The 27,826-nt window shown below is 44.5% G+C and overlaps 1 protein-coding gene across 1 annotated transcript in view; it reads right to left on the reverse strand.

Moving 5' to 3' along the window:
* Positions 1 to 90: 90 nt before the first annotated feature.
* wdr25 (WD repeat domain 25) overlaps positions 91 to 27,826 on the reverse strand; it is a 42,883-nt gene continuing 15,147 nt past the window's right edge. The window contains exons 4-7 of the mRNA XM_014469628.2: positions 5,956 to 6,086; positions 1,618 to 1,788; positions 1,321 to 1,461; positions 91 to 514 (exon numbers count right to left, since the gene is read on the reverse strand). Of these exons, the coding sequence (XP_014325114.1) occupies positions 293 to 514; positions 1,321 to 1,461; positions 1,618 to 1,788; positions 5,956 to 6,086 (665 nt within the window). The 3' untranslated portion in view covers positions 91 to 292. The remainder of the gene's footprint in view (positions 515 to 1,320; positions 1,462 to 1,617; positions 1,789 to 5,955; positions 6,087 to 27,826) is intronic.

Consider the following 27,826-nt stretch of genomic DNA (forward strand, 5'->3'; position numbering starts at 1 on the left):
AAATTTAATCTAATACATCTCAGTTTTTTTAGAAAATTTTCATGTTTTCAAACTAAGAAATTTCCAAGTTTCATTCTGAAACAATTCTGATATTAATTAGTTTTTTTCTCTCAAATTTTTGACTTTTGGAGCTCAGAAATGTCCTTGTTTTTTCCAAAAAATGTCTTAGATTAATCTTACAATTTCTTAGCTTTTTAAAATAAATTTACTTCTCCTTCTATCAGCCCAAATACGCCGTCATATTTTTGTCTTTGCACACATTTTAGAGGGAATCTGTGCATCTTTTCCCAGTTCAGTGCCAGATCTTGATTTCACCTGCCCAGTCACAAGTGGCCGCCGTCGCAGGAAGCACAGGATGCGGCGAAACGCACATGCATGGCTGGCTGTGCGCCTGGATGGCGTGCAAAGCGCGAGTGCTTTGATAGTCGTAGAAGTGGGCCGAACCGGTGGAGCTCCCCGAGGCCAAGATGGCTCCATCCAGGGAAAAGCCACAGCGGACAGCATAACCCTCCACCTACAACCACATTCATGTTGTAAAGCATCAAACTTCCATCCAAAGCTGGTTTTAAAATCAGCAAGTTAGAAAAAAATACTCAAACAATATTATTGTTATTATATATTACAGTATTGTTATATTTCTTGAGTTAATTATTGCAATTATCTTGAATATATTATTTACAGATTTGTTTTTTTTAGTACAGTTGTTTTTTTACAATAAAGCTGAGGCAGATTAAATTGGCTTTAAAGTCTGAGCTTCTTTTCTGTGGTTTGAAGCTTTAAAAGATGGAAATATTTACAATTTAAAAGGCAAAATAGATCCAATCTGCCTATGATATTTCAGGGTTACAGCTTGTCTTAAACTTTTGTGTTTTAACAATGAAAAATGTTAAATGTTTAGCAAGCATTTGTTTTGTAGGACTGAGTATTAGAGTATTACACGCTAAAATAAAAAATGATAAAAATAAAAAAAACTACAAGAAAAAAGTCATAAAATTACAAGAATAAAGACAATATTTCAAGAATAAAGTCACAATATCACTTATTCTCATAGTATTACTGCTTTGTTCTTGAAATATTATGACTATTCTCATAATTATTTTTTTTTTAAATAAAATATTTTCCTAGTATGGCCCTGGATTTTATTTAATGAAATCACAGTAAAATAGGGTTGACATAATAGCATGCCACACTTTTCAGAATGTTGCTAACCTCATACACATGATTGTGTCATTTCCGTTCACAGTCATGCATTATTTGCGCTGACCTGTCACCGTTTGCAGGAATTTGTCCTGCTGAATCCAACCTGAGGTATTTCCTGACCTTATGTCCATCGAATCGTCGCCTCTTGTTCATTTTGAAGGGCGTCTGTGAGGAGAACAGCGCCACGTAGTTCCCGTTGGTTTGGGCCACAAACGACTCCTCCACAGGGTGGAGAGCCAAGCTTGGACACGTGTATCGCTCCTGTTGGGAAAAATTACTTCCTCTAGCAGAAATCCAACAGCGAAAACAAACAACTGAAATACATTTACTCTATAATTCGAAACAATTTGTTCAGATTTAGTAAGTTTAAGTCTGCCAGATGTAGCCAAATTTCATTGTATTTGTAATTCTGCTTACGTGGTAGATCTGGTTAGAGATCTTGGCTGTGCTGCCGTAATCCCAGGCGATCAGCGTCCGGTCGGCGGAGTCCCGGCTGACGCAGTCAGAGCTCGTTATGAAATCTGTCCCACCGCGAAGAAACAGGATGTCCAGGGTCTGCTGGACGGCCGCTTTGTAGGTTTTTACCACCTTCAGATGAAAACACGTTCACACATATTAAAAACATGACTGTAACTAAACGTATTACTGAAAAAATATTTAGTTAAACGCATAGAGGTGATATTTAAATACCTTTCCTGTTTTAGGCAATAAATAACAAGCTCAATAAATTTATTGTTTTTCTTTTTTTGCAGAGACTTCAAAATTAATTTCATTTGTTGTTTCTGTTGTTTTGTTTATTTATTTCCGTAGGTGGGCAGAGTACCCAAAAACTGTACTCAATTAGTAAAGGTAGCACTACTCCAATTTATTTTTACTCAAGTAAAGTATAAAGGGGCCGTCCAAGAAATTATTCATCAAGAGTAAAAACGTATTAGGCAAAAAGTACTGGGTAACCGATCAAATTATCAATCATTTAATATTTAAAAATTACGTCATCCGGTGACCCAAAATACTAAAAGTGGAACTTTTGGTATTTTAAGGACCAAAATGACAATAATTCAGACAAGTAACATATAATAACATATTTATTTTATACATATTTAAAATGTCTTTCAGTTCCAGTGGTAAATGCTCTAAATGTTCATTAGAATTTAAAGTTTAAATAATATGTGCAAAATATCTTGTTATAAGTGAAACAATTTGTCAATGGAATGATAGTTTTGTCTTATTTCAAGCGTTCCAAGATATTTGCACTGGAGACTAGATTAACAACTTTTTGTAAGATTTGTATTTTTGCAGTGTAACATAAACATTTCCTTAAAATCTACTAAATATCAAACCTAAGGTTCTGTTAAGATGCAACAATTATCTGCTTTAGCAAATAAATCTGATCTTATGATTTCCAGTTTTTTATACATAAAACTGATAATGTCCTTGAGTACTAAAAAAAAAAGAAAAACAGTTGTGGTAAAACTAAAAAGTGATAACTGTATTTAATTGGTCAACTTAAGCGGCTCCTTAAGGCCTCCACACCACCAGGGGGCCCCCAAGAGCACCAGGCTAGCATAATAAAAACTATGTATACTGAAAATAGTATTAAGTAGTACAAACTAAATGCTATTACACATGACAAAACAATTTCTGTACTATGTCTTTTATAGCTGTTGCACAGATAATGGCTAATCTCTTCATAATTCATAATTTTTTAGTTTGTAACTCCTGTAAGGTTCAAATCAATAGCTGTAATAACACTGGTAGCTTTTACAAATGATGCTAATGATAGTAGATATATAGAGTAGCTTAGGAATTACAAGGCATTTGATGTTAGCATGTTGGTATAGGGGGCCCAAAATAGAAATCTGCTTAGGGCCTCAAAAAGGATTGGGCCAGGCCTGAGTGTGACTTTCCCAAAGAAGCCGAGAGCAGAAATGGATATTTCAGAGTTTTTTCTCAAATATTAGACAGAGAAACGCTTCGTCTCCCACTCTGCAGATCTCTGACAGAACGTTAAACATTATATATCAAGTTAGGAGGGTCAGAAAATGTAGGCAAGTACAGTTTGTTTGCAAAGTTTGATCCCTGAACAAACCAGGGATCAACTTTGGATCATTGTCCAAAGTTGACCACACACTTCCTCAGTCGGAGCACCAAGTGTTGATCACACAAAGATGGAGTCAAATCTGAGGCCATCTGTCTGACAGCTGAGGCGTGATGGAAACCGGGACGAAAATTACAAACAAAACACTTTGGAGAGACTTAAACCTTTCTGCACATATTTAGAACTAATTTAAAAGGGAAATCAGTTCTTCTGGGTGAAAGTTTAGACATGTTTGTGTCAAATAGATGCATGGTTCTACAATCATACATCTTCGAAAAACAGAAGTGGAGCCTCCCGCACAACCAATAAGAATTCTGTAAGTGGTTTCTGGATGGAAAGTTAACAACAAAACACTTATTGTCTTTTAAAGGAGCCATTGTACATTGACCATCCTTTTCATGAGACTGTCTTGAGAAAACAGAGTATCTTCAGTCGGAGGCTTCTTCAGATTCGCTGTAAAATAAACCACTACAAGAGATCTTTCCAGCCAAAAGCCATCACAATCTTCAATAACTATTTGAAGAATCTGAATTAATGAGCTACAGAAACATTTAACTTCCCTTTGGAATTAATAAATTATTCTTGAATTTGAATTTGAATTCAGCGGTAAAACCAGCCAACCAAAAGTTCTGGCACTCAGGTTGGGTTGCTAGGTAACGGGCAGAATTCCACCGGGGTTGCTAGGTAACAGCGCAGTGACTTAACATTGCAGAGGTTTTCGAAACAGCTAATTTTCCAGACACTCAAAAAACATAAACTTATTGCCAAAAGATGTGTTTGAGAAAAAAATTCAAAGAGTTGGGATGTTTTTAAGAACCAGCAGAAACCCAAATGGAAGTACAAGAACATCCAAAATGTGAATTTTGCATAATAGGTCCACAAATTGGATCCAAATCAGTTAAATGAAAAGCTAAGTAATACTCATATATATATTAAATTATGTGAAACAGTTACAAAAAGAAGGGGGGCCTTTTTCTTACTGTGGAAGAATACTTAATTATTCTGGTTTAACAGATCTTATCTCAGTCGGAGGCGGCCGCTCTCACTCCACCTGGACCAGTCTCCTCTTTTGCTCCTGCCAGAGAGGCTTGACGTAACACAGGAGGGCCTCCGGAGTCCATCCGCCTTCAGACTAAAGGTTGACTGGCTGAGCCTCTGGGCGGACTGGATTTGATCCATCGGGGTGGTTTTACTCCACAGAACAGCAGCTGAAGCCTGAAAGCGAGCCACACCCCAGGCTCTGCAGCTTTACCGGCCTGTTTTCAGAGAGGACTGCGCTACGCTCTGTTTGCAGCTCATATTGACGCCCGCTGGCAGCAGCATTTCCGCTGCGGTAAACCTAAAATCCCTGCTAGGAGCCGAGTCAGGTTGCTCAGGGAAGAAATTACATGCAAACACATAGATTCAGAGGAAGTGAGCAGGATTATCATATAAAATTAGATTTAATAGAAACGTCAGGTTGCAGCTTCACACAAACAATTCATGAGAATTAAAACTACTTCAACTAGGGACGCACCGATACAGGTAAAAAACCTGGGCTGATATCTGATATTAATATTTCTGTTATGGTTGACAACTTATATTTACCGATATTATATTTACTTCACTATTGTTTCAACACATTTAGAAAAGCCCAACTAGAAACAAACAAAAATAAATATCAGTTGTTCATATTAGCCCAGTTTTATTTTTCAGACCGATGCCGAAATGTCAAAAAATGACCAGTATCGGCTGATTCCGATGTTGATGGTAACGATACATCGTACATTAATAACTTACATCTAGTTGAGTAACTTTTTTGAAAACATTTGCTCTTACGAGTATTTTTACTACGCAGTACTTTTTACTTTTACTTGCGTAATTATATTATGAAGTATCTGTACTCTTGCTGAAGTAAAATTTATGGATTTTCTACCCACTGAATGAAAAATAAAAATGTTTTAACCAGAAATTCACCAGAGACAGATGCACACCTGCAGTTTTTGTTAAAGTTTCATAAATGTTATGATGAAAAAAACTGATTTGGAAAAAAATATTCTGCCTGATTTTGTTATTTTATATTACTTCTAGGAATTATTATCATTTTCATCCTTAAAATACCAAAATTCTTACTTAAATTTACATTTTGGTCTGTCTGATGATGTAATTTTTACATACTCATTGAATTCAATGAGAAGGTGTGTCCAAACTTTTGGTCTGTACTGTACATGTATTAAATGATTGATAATTTGATCAGTTACTCAGTTGAGTAGACTTTTTACTAATTACTTTTTTACTCTTACTTGAGTAGAAATATGCTGAAGCAGCATTAATCTTACTTTTGTACAATTTTTGGGTACTCCACGCACCTCTGATTTCTATCCAGTTTGGGGAAATGTTATATTAACACGTCGGACATTAATGTAAATACCAATGATGCACCGTTTTACTACAAATAATAATTTATTTTATTTTTTCAAAATTAAACTGGTCTACATGCAAATCCAACACTACTTTTCTAAAGTGAGACATGTTCAAGGCTACAACAACTATGCTATCTTCTAAAATCCAAATAAAATGTGTGCGCTTGTAAGTTTGTGATAAGAACATGGAAAAGTTAAAGCGTTGTGAAAACTTTTGCTAAATCTGACGAAGACAAAGGGAGATGAAGGCTTAACCTTGCAGCAGCGGGAGTCCCAGGCTTTCACCACCGAGCTGTGACCTCCACACAGGAAAACGTCTGGGCTGCCGGGGTGAAGAACCACGCACATCACCTTAAACTGGTTATCCACCTTCACGGTCAGCTGCCCTGCAAACAATAAAAAACAATAAAAAACCCATTTAAAACCAATTTTTACAACTGTAAATCATGAAATTGTACAAATTAATAGGTAACATAATAGATTTAATCAGTGGAAGCAGTTTGACCCTGACATATATTTATAGTTAGGATTTAAATGTTGAGATATGACTGACCAGATCGTTTTGAGTTGGAGATGTTTTTTTTTTAAAAGGTGGTCATTGGCAATGTTATTTTATTAATTGGTGCTTAAAACTTGTTAATTTAGACCGAAAAAGTACAGCTGGTATTTCCATAAGTGGTAGAATATTAAAAAATATGTGTTATGTAATTCTAAAACTGATATCAAGTGGGTTTTCTGAAACATTACTGAATAGTGCATTTGGATTGGGATCAGGAGTGTGGAGCTCACCAGAGCTGGGTACTAACTAGTTACATTTAATCAATTACATTTACTTGAGTAAGTTTTTTCAAAGTATTTTTATTATGCTGAACTTTTTACTTTTACTTGAGTAATTTTATTATGAGGTATCGCTAATCTTACTTGAGTAAAATTTCTGGATTGTCTACCCACTGAATGAAAAACAAACACTTTTAACCAAAAAATTCACCAGACAAAGGCACAATAATTACTTAATATTGATGAAAAAGTACCGGTTCCATTGGTGGATTATTTCACTAATAGTATGGGGAAAATGCATTGTTATAAGTGAAATAATCTGCCAATGGAACAAGTATTTAGATTATTAAGGAATTACTTACTTAAAACAAGCTCCTATATCTTCCTGAAAAGTTACTTTTGAGTTAGTTTTCTCTCATTTCAAGTGTAATATGATACTTGCATTAGAAACTAGACAAATATACTTGATAAGATTTTGTGTTTTTGCAGTGAAGGCAAACGATGTTGCTGTTATCTGTGTCTAAGATGATGAAGAAGTTGATAATTTTGAAAGAGAAAATCACATAAAAGGAAAGTCCTGTTTTGGCTAGAGGCTGTTTTATCTATGTTGACTTAGAAATGTCATGTATAAAATTAAAACAAGAGCAGAAAGGAGCTTAAGTATAATTAGTTTTGACAGGGTGGGACCAAAAGTGAGTTTTCGGCGAAAACATGAGGCCAGAGTATGAGAATGAACTCAAAAGGTTGCTCAGGGCTCAGCGGCTCTTCATTAATTCATCGAACAAGCGACACAGACCCACAGTAAGCCCTCAACACACACACAAAAAAAACACTTTATTATGAAATTCTCCCTACCAAGTGTCTCTCAGTTCATTGTGAACTAGTTTTGTCCAAAATGGGACTGAGCGGATCTGAACCAAAGTTTTAACAGGCTCTTTCATCAGCTCCACACGTCACGCTTAATTGGCTTACCCACAGCAAAGATCCCTAACAAAGATTTGAAACTCATGTTTGGAGCGTTTACCTCGTAATAAATGGGGCATTCTCATGTTTTAATTAGGCTAAATTAATTAGCTGTCTCAGGATGACGGATAAGCTAACGCAGCGATCCATTTGGGATAGTCTATATGTTCAGCTTACATGGCTTTATATCTGATGACATGTGGAGTGACTGCAAGGCCCTCAGGGCGGAGAGTCACATTAATCCACTGAAGCATTCGTTCTCAAACTGTGGTCCATGGGGACGTTTAATTGCCGTGACATGAGCTCGATGTGTAAAGTTAGCATACCAAAGGATTACGTAGTCCGGTGGACTCGGTTCGATTGGGGCCAAAGTTGCAACATTTCTTACATTTTCAGCTGCTGCAGTTTGCTTTCACACTGCAATCTGTCAAACGATTCAAACTAATTGAAAAAGCTGTTCCCCTCCTCGCCTGTGGAAATGAAACAAAAATCTCTGAAGAGGACCAGCGCAACTTTCTTGTTCACAAAATGTACAAATGTACAAATTCGGAGTGGTATCAGGATTTCTCCATTGATGCACATTACTGGTTTGGACATTGCCTATTAGCTGCTAACGTTAGCGATGCTCCTGCAGGTGACCATTACTGTGAGTCACTGAGTCATGTCTGCAAAACCAGATTGTTCTAATGTGGAATGAGCAGGAATCTCTCCAAAAATGGCTGTAGCGTTCTTATTTCTAACACAATTTCTATAAAATCTGGCTTAAACTAAAGCTGAGAAAATGGTTGATGTTTTAACATGTAAAATATGTATTTTCTCTGGATATAAATCTACAAATAATTTGGTTTCTGTCAAGATGCAAAAAAGTACTAAGCAAATTTCTCTTTTATATTGGTCAATAATTCCATTTTACAAAGTTGCAACTGTTAAAATTAGATTGTTAAAATTTATTGAAGGTTATCCTGCAATAGTCAGCCCCGCCCACTCCTCACTACTACCCAGGGCTGCCTACTGACCAGTTCTCTGTCTAACAGGTCCGGAAAATCTCTGAGACCTGGGTATTACCCTAAGAGTACTCTATAAGAGATAATCTATTTAAACTGGTGGCGAAAGTGATTCGTCTAGCTCTAACTACCTCCAATCCAGAAGTTATGACCCTTTACAGTTAAGAAACAATCAGCTGAGTAGCCCTCACAGCTGCATAATTCCAATAACCACTTCTGTTAACGGTAGCCCACTTTCTAAATCATAACTTGCACTTGGAACCGGCTAGATTATGTTTAGTGACTTAGATGTAAGTCCCAGGGTCATTATTTATTCTCACCAAAGGAAATTATGAAGCCTCCTATTTACTGGAATCATGTACATTAGTTTTACCTTAATTAAAAGAACTGAACGAAGATTAAATGACTCTATTAATTCCAATGTCCACCAACCTCTTTAGAATTTTATAGTATAAATTTATTAAGCAAGCTTAAGCAGGAATATGCGACATACAAATCAATAATCAATCGTAAATAATTCAAAAACAGTGTAATAAAATTTACATGTACAATCATACTACCCTGTCCTCTTTTCCCTGACTAAAGTCGCAAGTTCTGAGATGGAATTTCAATGAGCAGATTCAACTCATACCCAGACGATGGTGGATCTTTGGCAACAGGAATTTCTAGCATCCTTGGTTGAGGTCTTTGCCTTGTGTGGAAAAAACCCTCTTTAGAAAAGAAACAAAGCAGAACGGGTCCGAATCCTTTTGCAAAACCCAGTTCCTCATCCCTGAGGGAGCTTTGTCCTTCCTCCAAGTCTTGTTGCAGAGTTTGTAATTGCTGGGCTGAGACGAGACCGACGATCGAATGAAGAACCAGGGATGGGGCGATGGAACCCAGTCCTTTCTTGGCGGTGTGAAGTCCGAGCTCCCCCGTGGTTCTGAAGTGCGGTCCGTGGCTCAATCTGCTTCAGCAAGTTGTCTCTCCTTCTGCGCCGTCGGACTGGGAACGGCTGGTTCCTCTTTTCAGCCCCTTTTTATGCATCTCTCCACCATGTGTGTGTATGGGGAGGTTTGGCCTACGTGACTTTCTCCACATCTGCTGTATCTCATGAAAAAGTCCTCACATTGCCCAATCTATTTCTGCTGACCATGGTGGAAAGTCCCGTACTTCCCCTTTCTCCGTTGCTTCAGCCAAACTCAACACTCCAACCATCCTGTGCGCTCTGACCATCTGTTCAGAACTGCTTGCGACATTTCCTGTTTCAGGACTGTACTGTATTCCTCTCTTTTTCTATAACCCACTATTATGTATTATAGCTCATTAAACACATTAAATCTGTTGTTAAACCTGTTTGAATTAATTTCAAATGATTACAACTTCACATTATCACAAGTTTGATCCTTAGTTAACAATCAATCACATCTCTTACTTATTATAATTCATCAACCATAATCTTTCCACAGTTAATTCATTACAGAAATCATTACAGATCACATTTCAGATAATACATTTCAGAAGGTTATTATGTGATTACTTGTATTCATTTTACTATTCCTTCATATTCAATTTAATTAGCTTTTAATCAAACTACAAGATTACTTTTTTTCTCTCAGGCCTCTATGCACCTTTTCTGCATGCACCCGGAAAGATCTCACACCCTATGCCAGTTTTCTTGACACCCCCTCCATGAGATCGGACGGTGCTTCACAGAAAACACAGAGTCCAAAGTCAAAAGAGATCAAGTCCATCATCACAAGTGATAGTGAGGATGTCCTGCTCATAGCAGGTAACCGGAGACAATGAAGGTGTCCAGGAATCCACAACCGCATACTCCGACAGATTGGATGGCGGAGAAAGCCAGAGTTCTGCGCCCAAATCGTTGTCAAGTGTAGAGTCACCTGAGACGGAAAGGGTGGAACGTTCCAGCGGAGGCGGCAGAGGCGAAGGCAAATCCATGCCGAAGTCTGGCAGCGTTGATGGATTGTTGCAGTAGCCGTCCAACTCTGCCAGCAGATTCTGGAAATCCATATCACTTGGTGATGGAGATGAAGGGGAAAGGGTGTCCTCATTCTGGCATGCTTGGGGAGATGAACTGAGTTTCTCAGTTTGGGTACCTTTCTCGTTAGTCGCACTGCTGGCTTGGCATCCGACGTCGACAAACAAATCTGGGGACACGGGACGTGTAGGCGGAAGATAGTCGCCCACCGCCACAACTCGTCCGTCCAACAGATGTAAAGTTGGGAGGCATTGCCGAGTAAGTTGGTGTTCCCATAACTTATGAATCACGGGCAGCCGTAGTCCCGTATACAAAGGAGATGTTGTGAAGTCGTCGTCGTCTAGGCCAAATGCAGAGGTCCACACGATTTTGTGCACCCGTTCCAGGGATCTAGATGTGGAATCCGCTATGTAGGGCAAATCCTCCAGCCCTGTGGCGCAGAGAATTGCCGTTACATCATTAAAATGGCTGCTCACGCATTTGTGACACCAGCGGGCGGACGATGCCACCCAAATGAATCCATAGGATTCTGCGGTGATCCCACATCCCACACAGCAGGTTGATGCCTGAGGAGAAACAGCAACCCAGGTAACTTCATGATCAGTGGTTATTGATTAACTACATGTACTTACAATGACGAAAATGCTAAAGCGAAAGCTGAGAGAGTAGGCTGGTTTTAAGCCCGTGTGCCGGCTTGTTTTGCGAGCCAAGGTGAATTAATCACAGGAGCCGAAATGTCATGATCTGGTGCTGGTTCACCTCGATCATAGACATGAGCTGAATCATGGAATATTGCCGCGTAGGTCATCAGCCATACAACAATGGCGAGGTCCGAGGTCTCATGAAGCCAGTAGAGGACCACCAGGATCCCCCAAACCGTTGCCCAAAGAGCCAGAATTACCCACTTTTGCATCCAAATTCGCCGTCCTCGACCCTTGATAGCCAAGGCCTGGCGCGCTAAGTAGATGAGGATAGATACTGCGAAAAGCCCTTCTAGAATGGCTGTGAGAATCTTAAATGGGGCGGTTCGTGTAGCTTGTGCGCCCCCCAGGACCAATTCCAGTATCAGGGCTGCGGTATCGGTGATGAGCCACAGGCAGACCACAATGCCCCTGCGCCAATTGATGCGAGTACGGCCCATCAAGTAACAGGCAAAGAGGGACGAAGCCAACCCCCATCTGTGGAGAATGATTGGACGGAGGATAAGCTTGGCATATCCTTGTAGCGCGACGAAGATCCTCATAGGATGTCCCTTGGGCCAAGGACCGGTGTGGCAGAAGACTACCCAGGCCAGGGTAATCCCTAAGTGCTCAATGGTACTCACTTGAATCGGTGCAAAAAGTGAGTTGGGATTTGATGAGTTGGTCGAAGAGTTGTTTTCCATGATGTGAGATGATGGTCGCTCTGGATCAGATCCTGTCGGCAGCTGCGATGAAGGTTGAATGGCTCGCAGGCACACGGCAGCTCTCTCTTATGCAGAAGTAGGCTCCTCCTTAGGGGGGAGGGGCTGGTAGTTCCTCTTTTTGCAACGACAAAGTGCTTTCAGCCACGCCTCCAAGACGATTTTGCCGATGAGTATTGCTACGGCGACGCCCAGGAGTCCTAAGAGATATGGCCATAGCACGCTCAAAGCGTCTAGCAGCCACTGTTCAACAATGTTGAGGCCTTCTTCCACCACATGAGCAATTTCTTCCACAACCTCGGTGGCGACGGCCACCAAAGTTGCTCCCATAGTCTCATACCAGAAACAATCATGTTTATTAGAGCCTTCTCCACATTGCTGCCAATGCTCCATAGTGGTGGAGCAGGTGAGATTGGAATACAACAGGTTGGGTCCTACCCAGTCAAACCCTGGGTCGATGTTCCCTTCACACAGACTTTTCCGAAAAGCATGTCCTTCGGCGATGGCTATGAGGGGATTTGGAATGAACGGAACGGGTAGTCCAAGAATGCTCTTGCGCTTCTGGAGATGATATCCTAGGATTGCATCGGTGCATGTCCGTCCACTCACTATGGCCCTCCGCCATGTGCCATTGATTTTCCGCCAAGTAACCTCAGAAGAGTGAGTGTCATACTCATCTGCATAATGTTCCTTGCAGTAGCTTTCCCAACCTCGGACGGTTTGGCAGGGTCTTCTAGCCAAACTGATTGTGCATTCGAGGACCCGTCTTGTTGTGTTTCTACAGGTCATGCGCCAAGGTCTCGGGTTGACATAACTGTCAGGTCTCCAAAAAACTCCAGGCCAAATCATGCGGTCTTTTGAATAAGTCGTGGCGATGTACTGGTACTTGACCCAGTAGTTTGTTGATTCCGTGAGGCATGGTGTTACCCAAGCTTCAAACTCATCTTGTTGGAGTCCCCACCACTCGTAGTCCCAATTTCGAGTGTAATCCTCGTACCAGGCTCGCAGAGCCCATTTGGCAGTAGGTGCTTTTTCGGGATCAGGGCAGTTGTACCTCCAGGTGGAGTGAAGAGCGTTCCCAGTTTGCCAGAGGTCACAACGTGGTGATGAGTGGGTTTTCCTCCAACAGGTGTCATTAAGGCTCTCAAAAATTCTTTTGGCGACACATTTATCAATTTTTGCAAAGTCATTTTTAGGAACTTTCAGAAGGTCATCAGGAGTTGGAAGGGGTTGTGTACGCAAATTGGCAATGTGTAGCTCCTCCAACCCAGTATGAGAGCGAACCGTTCCCTCCGGAAAGTCTCCCATAAAGAACGTCTGGTCTTTGGCTATGTATGTCCATGGGAATGAGTTATTCAGCCAGGTTTCAACTTCTGTACGGATTGTGCGTGTAGAGTGCCACAAATCAGCCCAGTATTCTTCTATGGCTGTAACTATATAATTCCGTCCTGCACATTGCACAAACTTATTCCAGAGGCAAGGATTCAACCAACTAAAGTGGTGTCTATAACAGTGCTTTTGCTCCTCATCATACATAAACCGTCTAGGTCCTTGTCTGATCAGGAAAGCCGTCATGTTGGTCAAATTGGCTGATGTAGGCAGCATCGTTGTATTGACTGGAAGATTACCTCGGGAGGCATTTCGATAGGTCCAGTTGCCCGTTGGTGCTGTTGGGATGATGTCATCCTTTCTGCAGTTCAGGTGGATGTCTCCCCAAAACTCCCCTCGTGGAAGCCAGGCCCGACAGCCTGAGGACCTGTGTGGGGCTGGGTATACTACTTCGGTATCCCAGTACCCTTGACTTGGCATCAATAGCAGCGATCGACAAGCCATGTTGCAATGCCATTCTGGCATACCTCGGTCCGGGTGAATCCAGTTGCATCTGACGGTCCGTCGTTCTTTGTTTTGCAGAACCCGTATCCAGCAGAGCACTCCAGTCTCGAGGAAGTCATAGTTGTAGATCTCCCAGGTGCGATTCAGAAGGTCGTCCAGAGTGGAGTCGTTCAATCCGAAGGCTCGGCGCTCCACGTACTTTTTCCCGTTGTCTTTGGCGAACAGCCCGGTTCGGTTCTGGACAGATGTGTCGTTGTTCCATGGTACAAAAATAGCCGTAGTGCTTGTATTCCAACAATTGAAGTTAGCGTACTTAGAATGTCCATAGGTGACTCTTGTATGCGTGAGATACCACGGCCCAACTCCGATGAAGTAGAAGATAGTAGCAAGAACAGCAGCAGCAAACAGCAGGGCAAGAAGCGTTAGCAGCCCTTTCAGGCATAGGGTTTTTCTGGTTATCGTAGTCGTTTTCCGTAGCAAGGGTTCGTTAGAGGTTTCCGAGTCGTCGTCGGTGTCAGTAGAGCTGTCTGATTCCGATGTAACATCCAGCAACTCCGGGTCTGTAGGTCGGCGCCTCATGCCGATAGCATCCATCCTGGCCAGATTAGTGCTTCTCTGGGATCCGCTGTATCAGGCGCTGTACAGATTTTTCTCAAAGAGTTGAGGTGGCCTTGGTTGGCAGGGTTCTTTCCAACCCGTCTGGTGGCCCTTCTCTGCTGCAGGGCTGTATATATGGGAGAGGGGTAGGGTAAATCAGGCTCCAACCCCCTCCACACCCACTTCCAGTGGAACACCCTCCAGTAGTCCGGCCTAGGGAATGGGCCTGGGGCGGTTCCATTTTTCAGCGCCTGGTCTTGCCAGGATTCGTGTTTGTACCCTATTGGGGCAGGTACTGAGATATAGGTGTACAATGATTGTCCATGCAGAGTTAGTCTAGTGCGGTACCCCCAGGTTGACGGAGTAAAAATCCTCTGGTGTGGTGGATTGGGGTAGACCCTGTCTATTTCCAATTTTAATGGAAGCTTGGTGTTATTAAATATATAACATTCAGGATTTATTTCCCTCCTTACTATGGTTTTCGCCATACTTGGTGAAGTGGTCCAAATCATCATGTCATTAAGTGAAATTTCACAATACAGTCCTTGCAGTGGTTCAAGATAATGGGGACCCCACCTAATCCGTAGTTCGATCCCCCATACCCTGAGATACACTGTATTAAAAATCCAGGGCAGAGATCTTGGGCACATAGGTGAGATTGATGCAACATTAACCGTGTTGTCGGATCCTCTTCCTTTCCAAGCGGGCGGTGCGGTAGGGATAAATAAATGTGGCTTCATGGCAGGGGGCGTCGTGTATTCTTCACTTTCCCCCACCTCTTTTACGTTTTGGAAATTGGTGGGTCGGAGATATATGAGAAACTTGAGAAAATAGGCCTCAGTGAGCGGATTGGAAACAGTGAAATCTTCTCTTGGCATATCTAGTAGAATGGAGGTGGTAGGGAGTTTTAAAAACGGGCCTCTGTCTGATAGTCCCGATGAGACTCCAACCCCCACTTTGAACAATCTAGTCACAAAACACTGTCTCCCCTTTCGCTTTTTGGTTTGTCGCTGACCTTCAGACTTGACGACTCGTTTTCCTCCTTCCGGTGCGTCCATCAGTCTTGGCTTGTCTTTCTCCATGGAAATGCTGAGGCAAGCTTCTGCCAGGCGTGAGTTTTGGGTTTCTTCTTGGGAGGCTCCGGCTCCGTACTGGACACGGTGGCGTAAGTCTGCTCGTTTGGTACCACTTTGATGGCTGCTCCGACTGAGTAGATCCCTTTATAGGGAACGGTGATCATGCGCACTGACAGCTGGACCCGACAGGAGGTGCTAGGATCAGAGGGCGTAGCCGCCCTGTGAGCCACGCCTCCCGGGTGTTGCAAAACTCCATCCCGAAACTGGGATTCCGCTGTCACCCAGTACAGGCAAGACTTCTCCTTTGGTCTCACCGCATTGCTGCCCCATCCTTCCACCTCTGTGGTGTAGTAATACATATCCGAGCTGCGCACCCCATCTTCTCTTGGTACATCCGGCAGATCCACTATGGGTATCGTGCAGTCATTGATGACCTCCAAAATTAGATGTGCCCAGGTGGTTAGTTCCCAGGGGCCTGTCCACCCACCGTTAACGGCTTGCTCTCGGGCGTCATCTGGGAGTGCACTTAGCTCCTCAGCTGATGGTTGGTATGCATGAGGCCGATGTACCCGGAAGACCACAGGAGAGTGGTTGGCATTCAATGGTGGACACGACAGGGATGCTCTAGCAGCGTCATATGGCCAGGCGGCCTGAACAGAATCCCACAGGACATCATGGGGCCCTTCTTCCCTCTTCCACACCCATGGGTCCAGTTCCTCTGGAGTGTTCGGAGGGGCGGAAGGTCCTGGTAATATTATCGGTATGGAGCTCCCATAGTTCGGCTGCACTTGCCCATAGGTTCTGTAATATCGCAGCGAGCTGTAAAACCTTGTCACTTGCCACCCTTCAGCTTCGCCTGTCAGTGTTACCTCTCCGCTCCTCAGCTGTTCCTTGCACACAGAGCAGTGGTGTAGCTCATCTCCATCCCACGTGCAATAACAAGTTCTTGGTTTCTCCTCGAGCCACCCCCATTGGGTTTCCAACTTAAGCCGGGGCAGATAACCCACTCGGCAGTTCCCACAGACTGTGTTGTTCAATACCGTGACTGGGGAGACGCGAAGGTGTTGTAGCATCTCTGCGGTAGCCTCCTGGTGTCTTGGCTTCTCACGGCCCGGTCCTTCCCAGATAATGGGAAGATGGTGGTCGGCTAAACAAACCGGGCAGCCGCTTTTAGCTTTCCTCCAAACCAGCATCTCTCTGTCCTCCGACAGGACTCCATTTTTGGCCCAATCCAATTTCTTCAGGGCTCGTCCTGCCCAAATCCCTGAAGGGGTTCTTCTAATTACAACCACCCCTTTCACGGTGGCCAGTCCGAGATAGGGTGGAATGGTACATGATTCACTGGCCATTTCACCGGCTTCTGTTTCACTTTAGTCAGGAACCGGCTTGAGCTGCTCAACTCCTTGGATCCCTTTTCTTTCCAGCAATACTGTGTTCCTATCCAGTACTTTTTTGACGATGTCAGTTGTCTCAAACTTGGGTTTTACTGCTGCATGTACAGGTTGCTCTCTTGCTTTGACCCACACGCGCTGTCCCTCTCGGAATGGCACTCTGGGCGTCAGCTTCTCCTTTTTGTCGCTGGAGCCCCGCCCCACTTCCTTCGTGGTGAACGGCCGTTGGTTGAGTTCCATCGCAGGGGCGGGTCTTTCGGCTCTGCTTCTGTCGTTCAGGGCCTGCCCTATTTCCACCGCTTGGGTGCTCCAACTGTTGGTGTTAGCATTTTTAGCTATCCAGCTTTTCACTAACCCTATGGCTCGTTCCACCACTCCGTTAGCTTGTGGGGTGTAGGGTGGCGAGTAAACTCGCATTACTCCATACTTCTGACACCACTGGTCAACCTGTGAATTACGGAAATGAGTCCCATTGTCCGTGCGCAGCTCTTTCGGGATTCCCAGGGCACTGCATACTTGTTCCAGCATGCCGACAACGCTATTGCCGTTTGCTTTCCTGGCTGCTTTTGTAGTTACAAACCCCGACATAGAATCCACCAGCACTAAGAGGTACTTCTCACCTCTCCTTCCTGTTATCCCCATGGGTCCTGCAACATCCATGCAGACTGAGCCCCAGGGGACCGTGCTTTTGATGGACAACCCATCCATCCGCTGCCCTCGGCGACCTGCGTTGTATTGACCACACACTTCACAGTCCCTTAGCACGCGTTGGACTTGTTTCACTGGGATCCAAAGGTCTTGCTCCTCCAGTTCCTTACGGGTAGGTCGCACGCCTGCATGTCCAAGGGCCTCATGCACGCTCCGCACGACCTCAACCACGTATTCTTCTGGGACCTCCCGTCCTTTGGGAGTTCTGTCCCACTTCTCGGTACCGACAAAGACGATCTTCCTTTGTTGGACATAACAGTCCACTTCATCATTCCCACGCCAATGAGCTCCCTCATGCGTGTGTGCTCTTTGGTGCTGCACTTCTATTTCCAACTGCAGCTTCAGCTCAGCAATCTTTTTCCACAAATCTTTGTGTGCCACTGGCTTGCCCTTTGCTGTCTCGAAACCATTTTCTTCCCAAATGGCCAAGTCCTCTCTGAGAGCCTGAGCGCAGTAGTAACTGTCGGTTACTAACCTGGCACTTTTGATTTTCCTTTTCACCAGCTCCAGCAATCCTTCCAGTACTGCCGTCACTTCTCCGGCTTGAGCACTACCCGGGGCCTTTCCTTTCTGGCGGCATTTCTCTTTGCCGTCCTGCTTCAGAATAAATCCCCAGTATGCCGACTGGTCGGACCCCTTTCTGGATCCATCGGTGTAGATTGTCCATTCCGGTTGTCCTGGCTTCTCAAGTGTTTCTTGTGGTTTTTTCTTACTGGTAGGTTGTGCTGGCCCAATTTCAAGCTCCGGGTCCAGCAAGATGTCCTCCCATCTTCCCCACCGAGTATTGGTTGCTTTAGTACTTTCCACAGTCCCTTTTCTTAGGTACTTGTGAACTTGGCTTTGTGTGATGACTTTGACTGGTTGTCCTTGTGCTAAATCTTTCAGCACACCCCAATAGCGGGCTAACACCGCTAGCTCTTTCTCTTCCTGCGGGTATTTCTTTTCAACAGAAGTTAGGGTGTAACTCCACAGGGTAACCAAGCCTCCATTTTCGTTACTCACTTTGATCATGGCATCGTCATTCTCGCAGCTGATCTCTGCCACCAGCCTTTCTGACAAACTCCTTGGCTCCAATCTCACAGCTGCTTGAATGGCCCTTCTCAGTTCCTCTAGGTTTTGTTGATTTGCTGCTGTCCAAACCCAGGGTCTTTTTCCGTCTTTCTCGTCGTCCTCACTTTTCCTCAGGCAGTGGTACAAAGGTTTGGCATATTTCTGATAGTTGGGTACATGGTCTCTGACATAGTTGCACAGTCCCAATATTTTCTGCAAATCATTTTCTGACTGTGGTGGTTGAATGTTCGTCAGCTTTTCTCTGTACCCATCCGAGAGTCCCAAGTCCGACGTGACTTGGAAACCCAGATAGTTCACTTGGAACTGTCCAAATTGACATTTCTTGAGGTTTAGCTTCAAACCTGCCTTGGTGAGATTTTCAATCACCTTTCGTAGCCTCTCTAGGTGTTCTTCTTCGGTGTCATCAGCAATAAAAACATCGTCAATGTACACAGTAGCACCTACGTCCCCCAATACTTCCATCACTGCTGACTGGAACACATTTGGGGAGTTCTTGTATCCCTGGGGCAACCTTTGCCACACATAGCTCTTGCCTTTGTGGGTGAATGCAGTTTTACCTTGCGACTGTCTGGCGAGGCGTAGAGAGAAAAATCCATTAGCTAGGTCGATGCAAGACTTGAACTTCTTGACTCGAAGAGTTTTCAGCGCTCCTTGTGGATTGATTAGACTGGCTCGGTTTGCTATTGTTCTCCGATTCAGGGCCTTGAAGTTGATAACTGGTCTCCAACCCCCTCCAGCCGATTCAGGTTTCTTCACCGCCTGGATGGGGCTGTTGGTGATCGGGTTGAGCTCCTCTCTGATGATCTCTAGGGCGCCTAGTTCCTTCACGATCTTGTCCATCTCCTCGACTGCTCCGGGGTTCAACGGATACTGCCGAACAGGTGGATGAACCCCACCTTCGATGTGATGAACAAACTTTGGGCCCAAATCTCCACAATCGTTCTTGAACCGTGCCACCTGTGCTGTAGCGATGATTTCACGTAGCTCCTCTTTCCCAGCCGGGGAGAAGTCACTCTCTTCAAGTTTCTGTTCTGTCACCGTTGGTATGTCGACCGGTTTGTACCAGTCTTGCTTTTCTGACCCTGCTTGAGTCGGGCCGACTTTCACCAATCTTGCTTTCAAACTTGTCAGCCTTCGCTCCAGTCGGCGATGTGTGCCTTTCTTTTTACTGAGTTCGTCTAAGTCTTTTACTGTGAGGAGATTGTAGGGACCTTTCACCCATACTACTCCTTTCCAGGTTCCATATGGCATTTCTTCTATTTTTCCATTGGCAAACTGAACCTTCAGGTGTCCTGCTGTTTTTAGGTCTTTGCGGGTCATCGACACCTCCGCTCCGGTGTCCACTAGGTAGGGCACTCCTTCCACTTTAGCGTAGATTTCGTCCCCTTCCCAGTAGGCATTTTCTAAAACGACCCGCGACCTGGACGCCATTACTTTGGTGACCCTCCGGCCCCGGCTTTACGGGACTCACGGAGGGCCGTCCTCTCTTCTGGGCTCAATTTCCTATACTCCTCATCCGTCAGGAACTGACCTTTTCCTGGCTGGTTTGATGTAGCCGGAGGGCTGGTCGGTTTCCCTTGTGGTCCTGGTGGTTTCTGCTGGAACGGCCGGTTCCGGAAGTTGGATGGCGGTGCTCCTTGTTGAAACGGTCCGCTCTGGAAGTTGGATGGCGGTGCTCCTGGCTGGAACGGTCTACCCTGGAAGTTGGATGGTTGTCTGATGTTAACCCTTCCAGGTGGCTTTGCCGGTTGGCTAGCCTCCTTCTTCCTTTTGTCCTCGTAGTACTGTTGTTCCAGGTCGAATCCCTGCACTGCTACATCCATCTGAGCGACCGTCGTACTTCTCACTGGCAACTTCACGAACACGATCTCTCCCCTGCGTCCTTTTGTCACCTCACGCAGTACTTTCACATATCTCGCAGGGGAAACGGTCTGTTTAAGTGTGTGCCACAGCGGTTCCAACCGGCTTCCCTTGTCCAGTCGTCCTCTAGCTCTCTTCACCTGGGACTCTTCATCATCCATGTCCTCCAACACCAGCCTTTCATAGTTGCTCTGTGCTGAATCTGTTCCAACCATCGGGTCCGAGGTCACGCTGGTCAGCCACAACTTTTTGGCTCCCTCGTGGTTGGTGGTAGACAACACAGTTGGCCAAACATCTTTTAGATACTCCTCATTGTTTTCGTCTGCGTTTTTACTCCTAATCACCAGCCTTAGATTCTTCAGCTCGGCGTAAGCGTCCTGTCCCGTATTAGCGGCAGGTAGCTGAGCCAACGCCCCTGGTGGTCTCACCGGGATCTGTGGTCCTGGCTCCGAAGACGTCGCCTGAGGTTCCTCTTCATCAGCCGACACTTCGTCCAGCTTCTGTCGAGCCTCCCTGGAGTATTTGAAGGCAGCTTTCTTCAGTCGTCGCAGCATCACATCATACATAATTCCAATGTATGCATTCCTGAAGTTGGTAGTCAGGGAATAGTGTGCTGTCAGAGTGGAGCAGGATGGCGTCATCAGGATGTTAGCCCATTCTCCGATTGTCGCTTCCACCTCGAGCTGCACCCGGTCTCCCAATCTGCTGGCCCATCCTGCCGGGATCTGGTACTCGGTTTGGCCGACCTCTGGTACATACGTACGCCGTCCGTCCTTAGCCTGCACGGGACCCCAGGTCACATCTCTTGCCAGTCTCTCAGAAGATCCTTCGATGTCAAAGGTTTCTATTTCTTTCTTCTTACCCCGGTGCTGTCCTGTTCGGAGTGTCCTGTGCTCGGCCGGTAGTTGCTTTGGGTCGGAGAAGACGCTGCCGTGATCGCTCTCCTCTTCTTCTTCTCCAGGATGTTCGATCTCCGGTTGCTCCTCTTCGTCCTCCGAGTCACTGATGTCCTCATACTGCTGTTGTCGAAGAGGTTCTCTCCTGGGGGAGTTCAGCGGTCGAATCTTGGCTGGTTTCATCGGTCCTTCTTCTTCCGGGACCGTCGGCTGCTCATTCTTGACTCTTCCCGCTTTGGGTTTTTTCAGTTCACTGCGGCTCTCTTCAAACGAGAACTCCTTAACGTACTTTGCTGCGGAGAACCCTGGTTCAACAGGTGCCTCCTTTATCTTTATCCTGGGTGGCTGCACGGCCTTGGCTTTTCCTATCTGGGTGGCGTTTAAAACCTCACTTTGGGGAATTTTTAAGGGATATTTCTTGATTTCTTGTGATGGATGGCTAATGCGGCATTGCTCCTCCATCTCAGCTGCCAATTTCACCCCTTGCTCAGTGCGGAGTCGATGCAGACGGGGGTCAACCACCACCACCACTTCTTTGAACACAAAGAAATGACTGTTGGTCTTGGCTATATTCACCACTCCGTTCTCCGCGATTGATCTGGCGGTGTCCCTTGGCAGATCTGGCGATCTCAGTCCCTGTACACTCACTATCACTCTTCTCATGCATTCGTTGCTGGCCGCCGTCAGGCCCCGCTCGAGTCCATGCCACATCTTCTTCCGATATTCCTCCAAACTCTCTCCTTTTCGGTAGACGTCAATCGGGACTAGGATTACAGCCCCATAAGGGAGACTATAGCCGTTCATCAAGACTACTTCTCCCCTTGTTTTTGGGCTACAGGTGGCTTCTAGCAATTTTGAATCCATTTTGTAATTTTGCCCTGCTTGGTCCTCAAGGCTGTGTCTGAACTTTCGATTGTGGATCTTGTATTTGTCATTGGTGAACACAATCAGTCCGTCACCTTCAAGATCCCATATTCTTCCAATAACCTGATAAACCCGGAGGCCGGTCTGCAGCCTAACGTTGCTGGCCCCCGGTGGTAGTTCGGCTAATTCTCGGGCCATCCTCCAGGTGTCCGATTTCTGAGTCTTCTTCTTAGGGCGACCGGGGCCCCGCTGCTCCTCGTCCGATTCCTCCTCGTCCTCGTCGGAACTGCTGGCCGCTGGGGTCTTCGAAGGTGGTAGTAGATGCCTCCTCTCCGTGCTGTGGACTCGGGGATGAAACCCGGGCCCCTGACTTTGTCGAGGGGACCAGTCCCTGGCCTCTTGCTCCAGTTGCTCCTCGGTGAAACCGCCGACGAGTGGTCCCTCGGGGTCTTCCTCATTGGCCGGTGCAGGTGGGATGTCCTCGTTCCGCGATGGACCCGGTGGAGCTGAGGGACCTCCATCGTTGTCGTCGCTGCTGTCACCGCCGCCGTTGTCGTCGCTGCCGCCCGTCAGGTCTATCAGATCCCTCGGAGGTTGCTTCTGCTGGCGAGTCGGTGTCGTGGTTCTGCTGGGCAGTCGGGATGGGGCCTCAGCCACCTCCGACTCTGCCTCTTCGAGGGCTTGCTCCTTTTCCTTGCCTTCTTTGTAGGTTGAAAGTCTCTGCATGACCTCAGTATAGTCTTTATATTGGCGCACTCCTCTAACGAGAGGGTTCACCAGGATTCCGTCGATGCCCGCTGCCAGTGTAGCTGTTTTTACTATGCTGTCATACTTTTCGGAGGGGCTGTAGACAGTCCGCAGCTTACCATCTGTCCATCCTTCAAGGAGTCTAGCGAACCATTCCAGCCACTCCCCAACCTCCGCCTTCTTAGCAACCTTCACCGGGCATCTGACGACCCCCAGGCGGTGGCCATGGTTGAGCTGGGTGCAGTAGTATATGTGATTCCTCACTAGGATCTCCATTAATTCCTGAGCCATGTCTTTACCGGTGGCGTAGTGAGATCCAAAGAACATCTTCTTATTTATTTCAGTCCAGGATTCCAATCCATCACCGAGTAATATTAACTTTGTAGGAAGTCGTGTTATAGTGGATTGGGAAAGACGGGATTGATGACTCCTCCAGTCCCGGCTGGTGTCGCTTGCCCCTTGTCCCATTGCTGGCTTTTGCAGGGGATCCAGTTCCCCTCCTTCTTCTTCGCTCATAGTTGTCTTTGTCTTCGAGTCGCCTATCCCCCAAAGCCTCTCTTTGCGCTTTCGAGTAGGGATGGGTCCAGGCTGTGTTGGCTACTGGCTTCACTGTCTGGATCTGGTCATTCTATCCTCAGTAGAAGCTTTCCCTCACCTGTATGCTATACAGTTACTGCGAGGGTTGTGACTGATGGCCTTATCAGTCACCACTAACTCTTTTCCCCTAGAGTTAGTAACCCAAGTGAGCTATTCAGAGTCTCACATCTGTTTTCACCGACTTGGTATCTTTGGGGCCCGCCTACTCAGTTATGCGCCGCCCCACGTTGGGCGCCATGAAGGTTATCCTGCAATAGTCAGCCCCGCCCACTCCTCACTACTACCCAGGGCTGCCTACTGACCAGTTCTCTGTCTAACAGGTCCGGAAAATCTCTGAGACCTGGGTATTACCCTAAGAGTACTCTATAAGAGATAATCTATTTAAACTGGTGGCGAAAGTGATTCGTCTAGCTCTAACTACCTCCAATCCAGAAGTTATGACCCTTTACAGTTAAGAAACAATCAGCTGAGTAGCCCTCACAGCTGCATAATTCCAATAACCACTTCTGTTAACGGTAGCCCACTTTCTAAATCATAACTTGCACTTGGAACCGGCTAGATTATGTTTAGTGACTTAGATGTAAGTCCCAGGGTCATTATTTATTCTCACCAAAGGAAATTATGAAGCCTCCTATTTACTGGAATCATGTACATTAGTTTTACCTTAATTAAAAGAACTGAACGAAGATTAAATGACTCTATTAATTCCAATGTCCACCAACCTCTTTAGAATTTTATAGTATAAATTTATTAAGCAAGCTTAAGCAGGAATATGCGACATACAAATCAATAATCAATCGTAAATAATTCAAAAACAGTGTAATAAAATTTACATGTACAATCATACTACCCTGTCCTCTTTTCCCTGACTAAAGTCGCAAGTTCTGAGATGGAATTTCAATGAGCAGATTCAACTCATACCCAGACGATGGTGGATCTTTGGCAACAGGAATTTCTAGCATCCTTGGTTGAGGTCTTTGCCTTGTGTGGAAAAAACCCTCTTTAGAAAAGAAACAAAGCAGAACGGGTCCGAATCCTTTTGCAAAACCCAGTTCCTCATCCCTGAGGGAGCTTTGTCCTTCCTCCAAGTCTTGTTGCAGAGTTTGTAATTGCTGGGCTGAGACGAGACCGACGATCGAATGAAGAACCAGGGATGGGGCGATGGAACCCAGTCCTTTCTTGGCGGTGTGAAGTCCGAGCTCCCCCGTGGTTCTGAAGTGCGGTCCGTGGCTCAATCTGCTTCAGCAAGTTGTCTCTCCTTCTGCGCCGTCGGACTGGGAACGGCTGGTTCCTCTTTTCAGCCCCTTTTTATGCATCTCTCCACCATGTGTGTGTATGGGGAGGTTTGGCCTACGTGACTTTCTCCACATCTGCTGTATCTCATGAAAAAGTCCTCACATTGCCCAATCTATTTCTGCTGACCATGGTGGAAAGTCCCGTACTTCCCCTTTCTCCGTTGCTTCAGCCAAACTCAACACTCCAACCATCCTGTGCGCTCTGACCATCTGTTCAGAACTGCTTGCGACATTTCCTGTTTCAGGACTGTACTGTATTCCTCTCTTTTTCTATAACCCACTATTATGTATTATAGCTCATTAAACACATTAAATCTGTTGTTAAACCTGTTTGAATTAATTTCAAATGATTACAACTTCACATTATCACAAGTTTGATCCTTAGTTAACAATCAATCACATCTCTTACTTATTATAATTCATCAACCATAATCTTTCCACAGTTAATTCATTACAGAAATCATTACAGATCACATTTCAGATAATACATTTCAGAAGGTTATTATGTGATTACTTGTATTCATTTTACTATTCCTTCATATTCAATTTAATTAGCTTTTAATCAAACTACAAGATTACTTTTTTTCTCTCAGGCCTCTATGCACCTTTTCTGCATGCACCCGGAAAGATCTCACACCCTATGCCAGTTTTCTTGACATTATCAAACCATGGCTCCTGTCCTTTATGCAATTATATTTCATCCCAGTTGATAATAACTAGTCTAGTTTTTGTCTTTAATGAAGGTTTAAAAATCACAGAGCGGGCGGAGGGGTTAGCGCGACCCACATTCAGGCAAAACGTGGCCTCGACGCGGCTGTCGCGGGTTCGACTCCCGGACCCGACTACGTTTACCGCATGTCTTCCCCCCTCTCCTTCCCCCTTTCCTGTCAGCCTACTTTGAAAAAGGGACACTAGAGCCCACAAAAAGACCCCTTGCGGGGCAAAAAAAAAAAAAAATCACAGAGCACCACAGCAAAGAGAAAATAAACTTATAAACAGGAGAAAAACAACTTTAAACCCTTTATAACCTGCTTTTCCTCGCTCTCTGTGTCGGCTTTACTCTACATGCAGACCTGTTGCCATGGCTACGGACAACACCTCCGCTAACCCGCAGAGCAAAGAGTAAAAAAATGACCAAAGGCCCTGAGCTGTAGTCAGCTGCCTGCTTTTGAAGCGTTCTCCAGTCCGCTTACATTCACTCTTCATTCAAACCGCATCAGAGTTTACTTCAGCCGAACCGAAACTTGGTGAACCAGAGTTCGCTTTTTTAGTCCGCATTACAGTTCAATTGCGCATTCACACCTCCCCAAACAAACGGACATTCTAGACAAACAAACTAGAATTCAATTAAGCGGACTAAACAGGGCTGATGTGAATGCATCCCAAAAATAATAATGGATAAGTGGCTTAAGACCGAAGCTGAAGATACCGGTGGAAAGTAAACAACAGCTGGAATACCGATATGATTGAAGGCATTCACGTTTGTAGAAATATTTTAAAGTTTCTCAGGTGAGTTGCAGAACTTTTGTTGTGTAGAACTCTAGTATGACATTAGGCCGGCTGTGCTGAGTGAGATAAGATGGCGACTAGGCAGTGAGCAGCGCTGCGCCCGCACTGACCTAAAATAGAAACATTTTGAGTAATTCAGTGATCTATAAACTAACAGAATTATTTTAAAGTCTATTCTTTCAGTATAAGGACTTAAGAACTGGGGCTGTGCTCCATCTTCCTGGTTTTAGTGGGAACACCAGCAGCAGCATTCTGGATCAGCTGCAGCTGGAGGATTTTTTAGGCAGAACCTTTGAAGACACTGTTGCAGTACTCGATGTGACTAAAGATAAACGAATGGATGAGTTTCTCTAGGTCTTGTGGGGTCATTAGCCCTTAGGCTTGTAACAAAAAATTTTTTTTCTTGATGACAAATTGCCCCAGAAGTTACTGCAATAAACGATATTGTTGTTTTTTTAAGTAATTTAATGGTAATGGCGTAATAATGCAAGAACATATTCTCAAAGATCAATAAACTTTAAATTCTAAAACATTTTAAATATCCAAAATAAATAAACAAAACAAAAGAAACAACAAATAAAAGGAATCAGAAAGTCTGCAAACAAAATTGCCCTTCAAAATAAGGGTTAGTTGAGACCAAAGCACCAGACTGAAGATTTTTGCAATCCAGTTTTTGGTAGAAAAAGAGACAGAAAAGAGAAAAATGATAAATCATGCAGATGGAAATTATTACGTTTGTTTTACTTTATCACACAATTAATTGATTTATTGCTTATTTTGACAGGCCTGTTATATTTTAAACCTAGAAATGTTCTTCATGTGATAGAAGACCGACTTTATAACTGTCTTTATGTTTCTCTGAGGCCTGTTTCTCTTCACTGTTCAAAATGGGAAAGATAAGAGGACTTGCCAAAGCATGGCTACAGCAAAACTTGCCCATATCTCCATCCAGAGCAATAATTGATAACAGAACCATAGCAATGTTCAGTCTCCATAGCAACCATTTAATATAAAGCTTCTCTAAATGTTTGTAAGAAACATGCCAATAATTGTGGAGAGAAAGATTCAAAAAGTCACAATGCAGCTAAAACACACGGAGGGATTTTAAGGATGTTGCTCATTTTCCGTGTTTTCAATTATGATCAAGTTTAAAGTGTCAGCAACTTCATTTCAGCCCTTTCACATTAAAGTGCGATGAAGTCATGAAGGAAGCGGGCTGCGTTCCCAACTCCCACATTAATATGCAACTAAATTGAATTCCCTTCATCTCGCGCTGCCATAGGAACGCAGCCTTATTGCCCTTTCCAAGAAGCACTCGCTTGCAGGATTCTCGCTCCTGGAAACAATAGACTTGTAATTAATTTCTAATATGAATGAATAATAGTAGTGGGTGGAATAAAAAAAATTCTAAAGGAAAAAGGCTTTCATAGGATTATGCATGAGAGGTTTTTGACATTTCTTTAACTGTTCCTTTGAAGCCACTTTGACAGTGGCGATCAAATAAGCATTTGTCTGTTTATGGTTGTGGTTAGCGGCGTCCCAGTGTAAGGTCATG

This window comes from Xiphophorus maculatus, chromosome 19 (genome assembly GCF_002775205.1).
Source record: "Xiphophorus maculatus strain JP 163 A chromosome 19, X_maculatus-5.0-male, whole genome shotgun sequence".
Taxonomy (NCBI): Eukaryota; Metazoa; Chordata; class Actinopteri; order Cyprinodontiformes; family Poeciliidae; genus Xiphophorus; species Xiphophorus maculatus.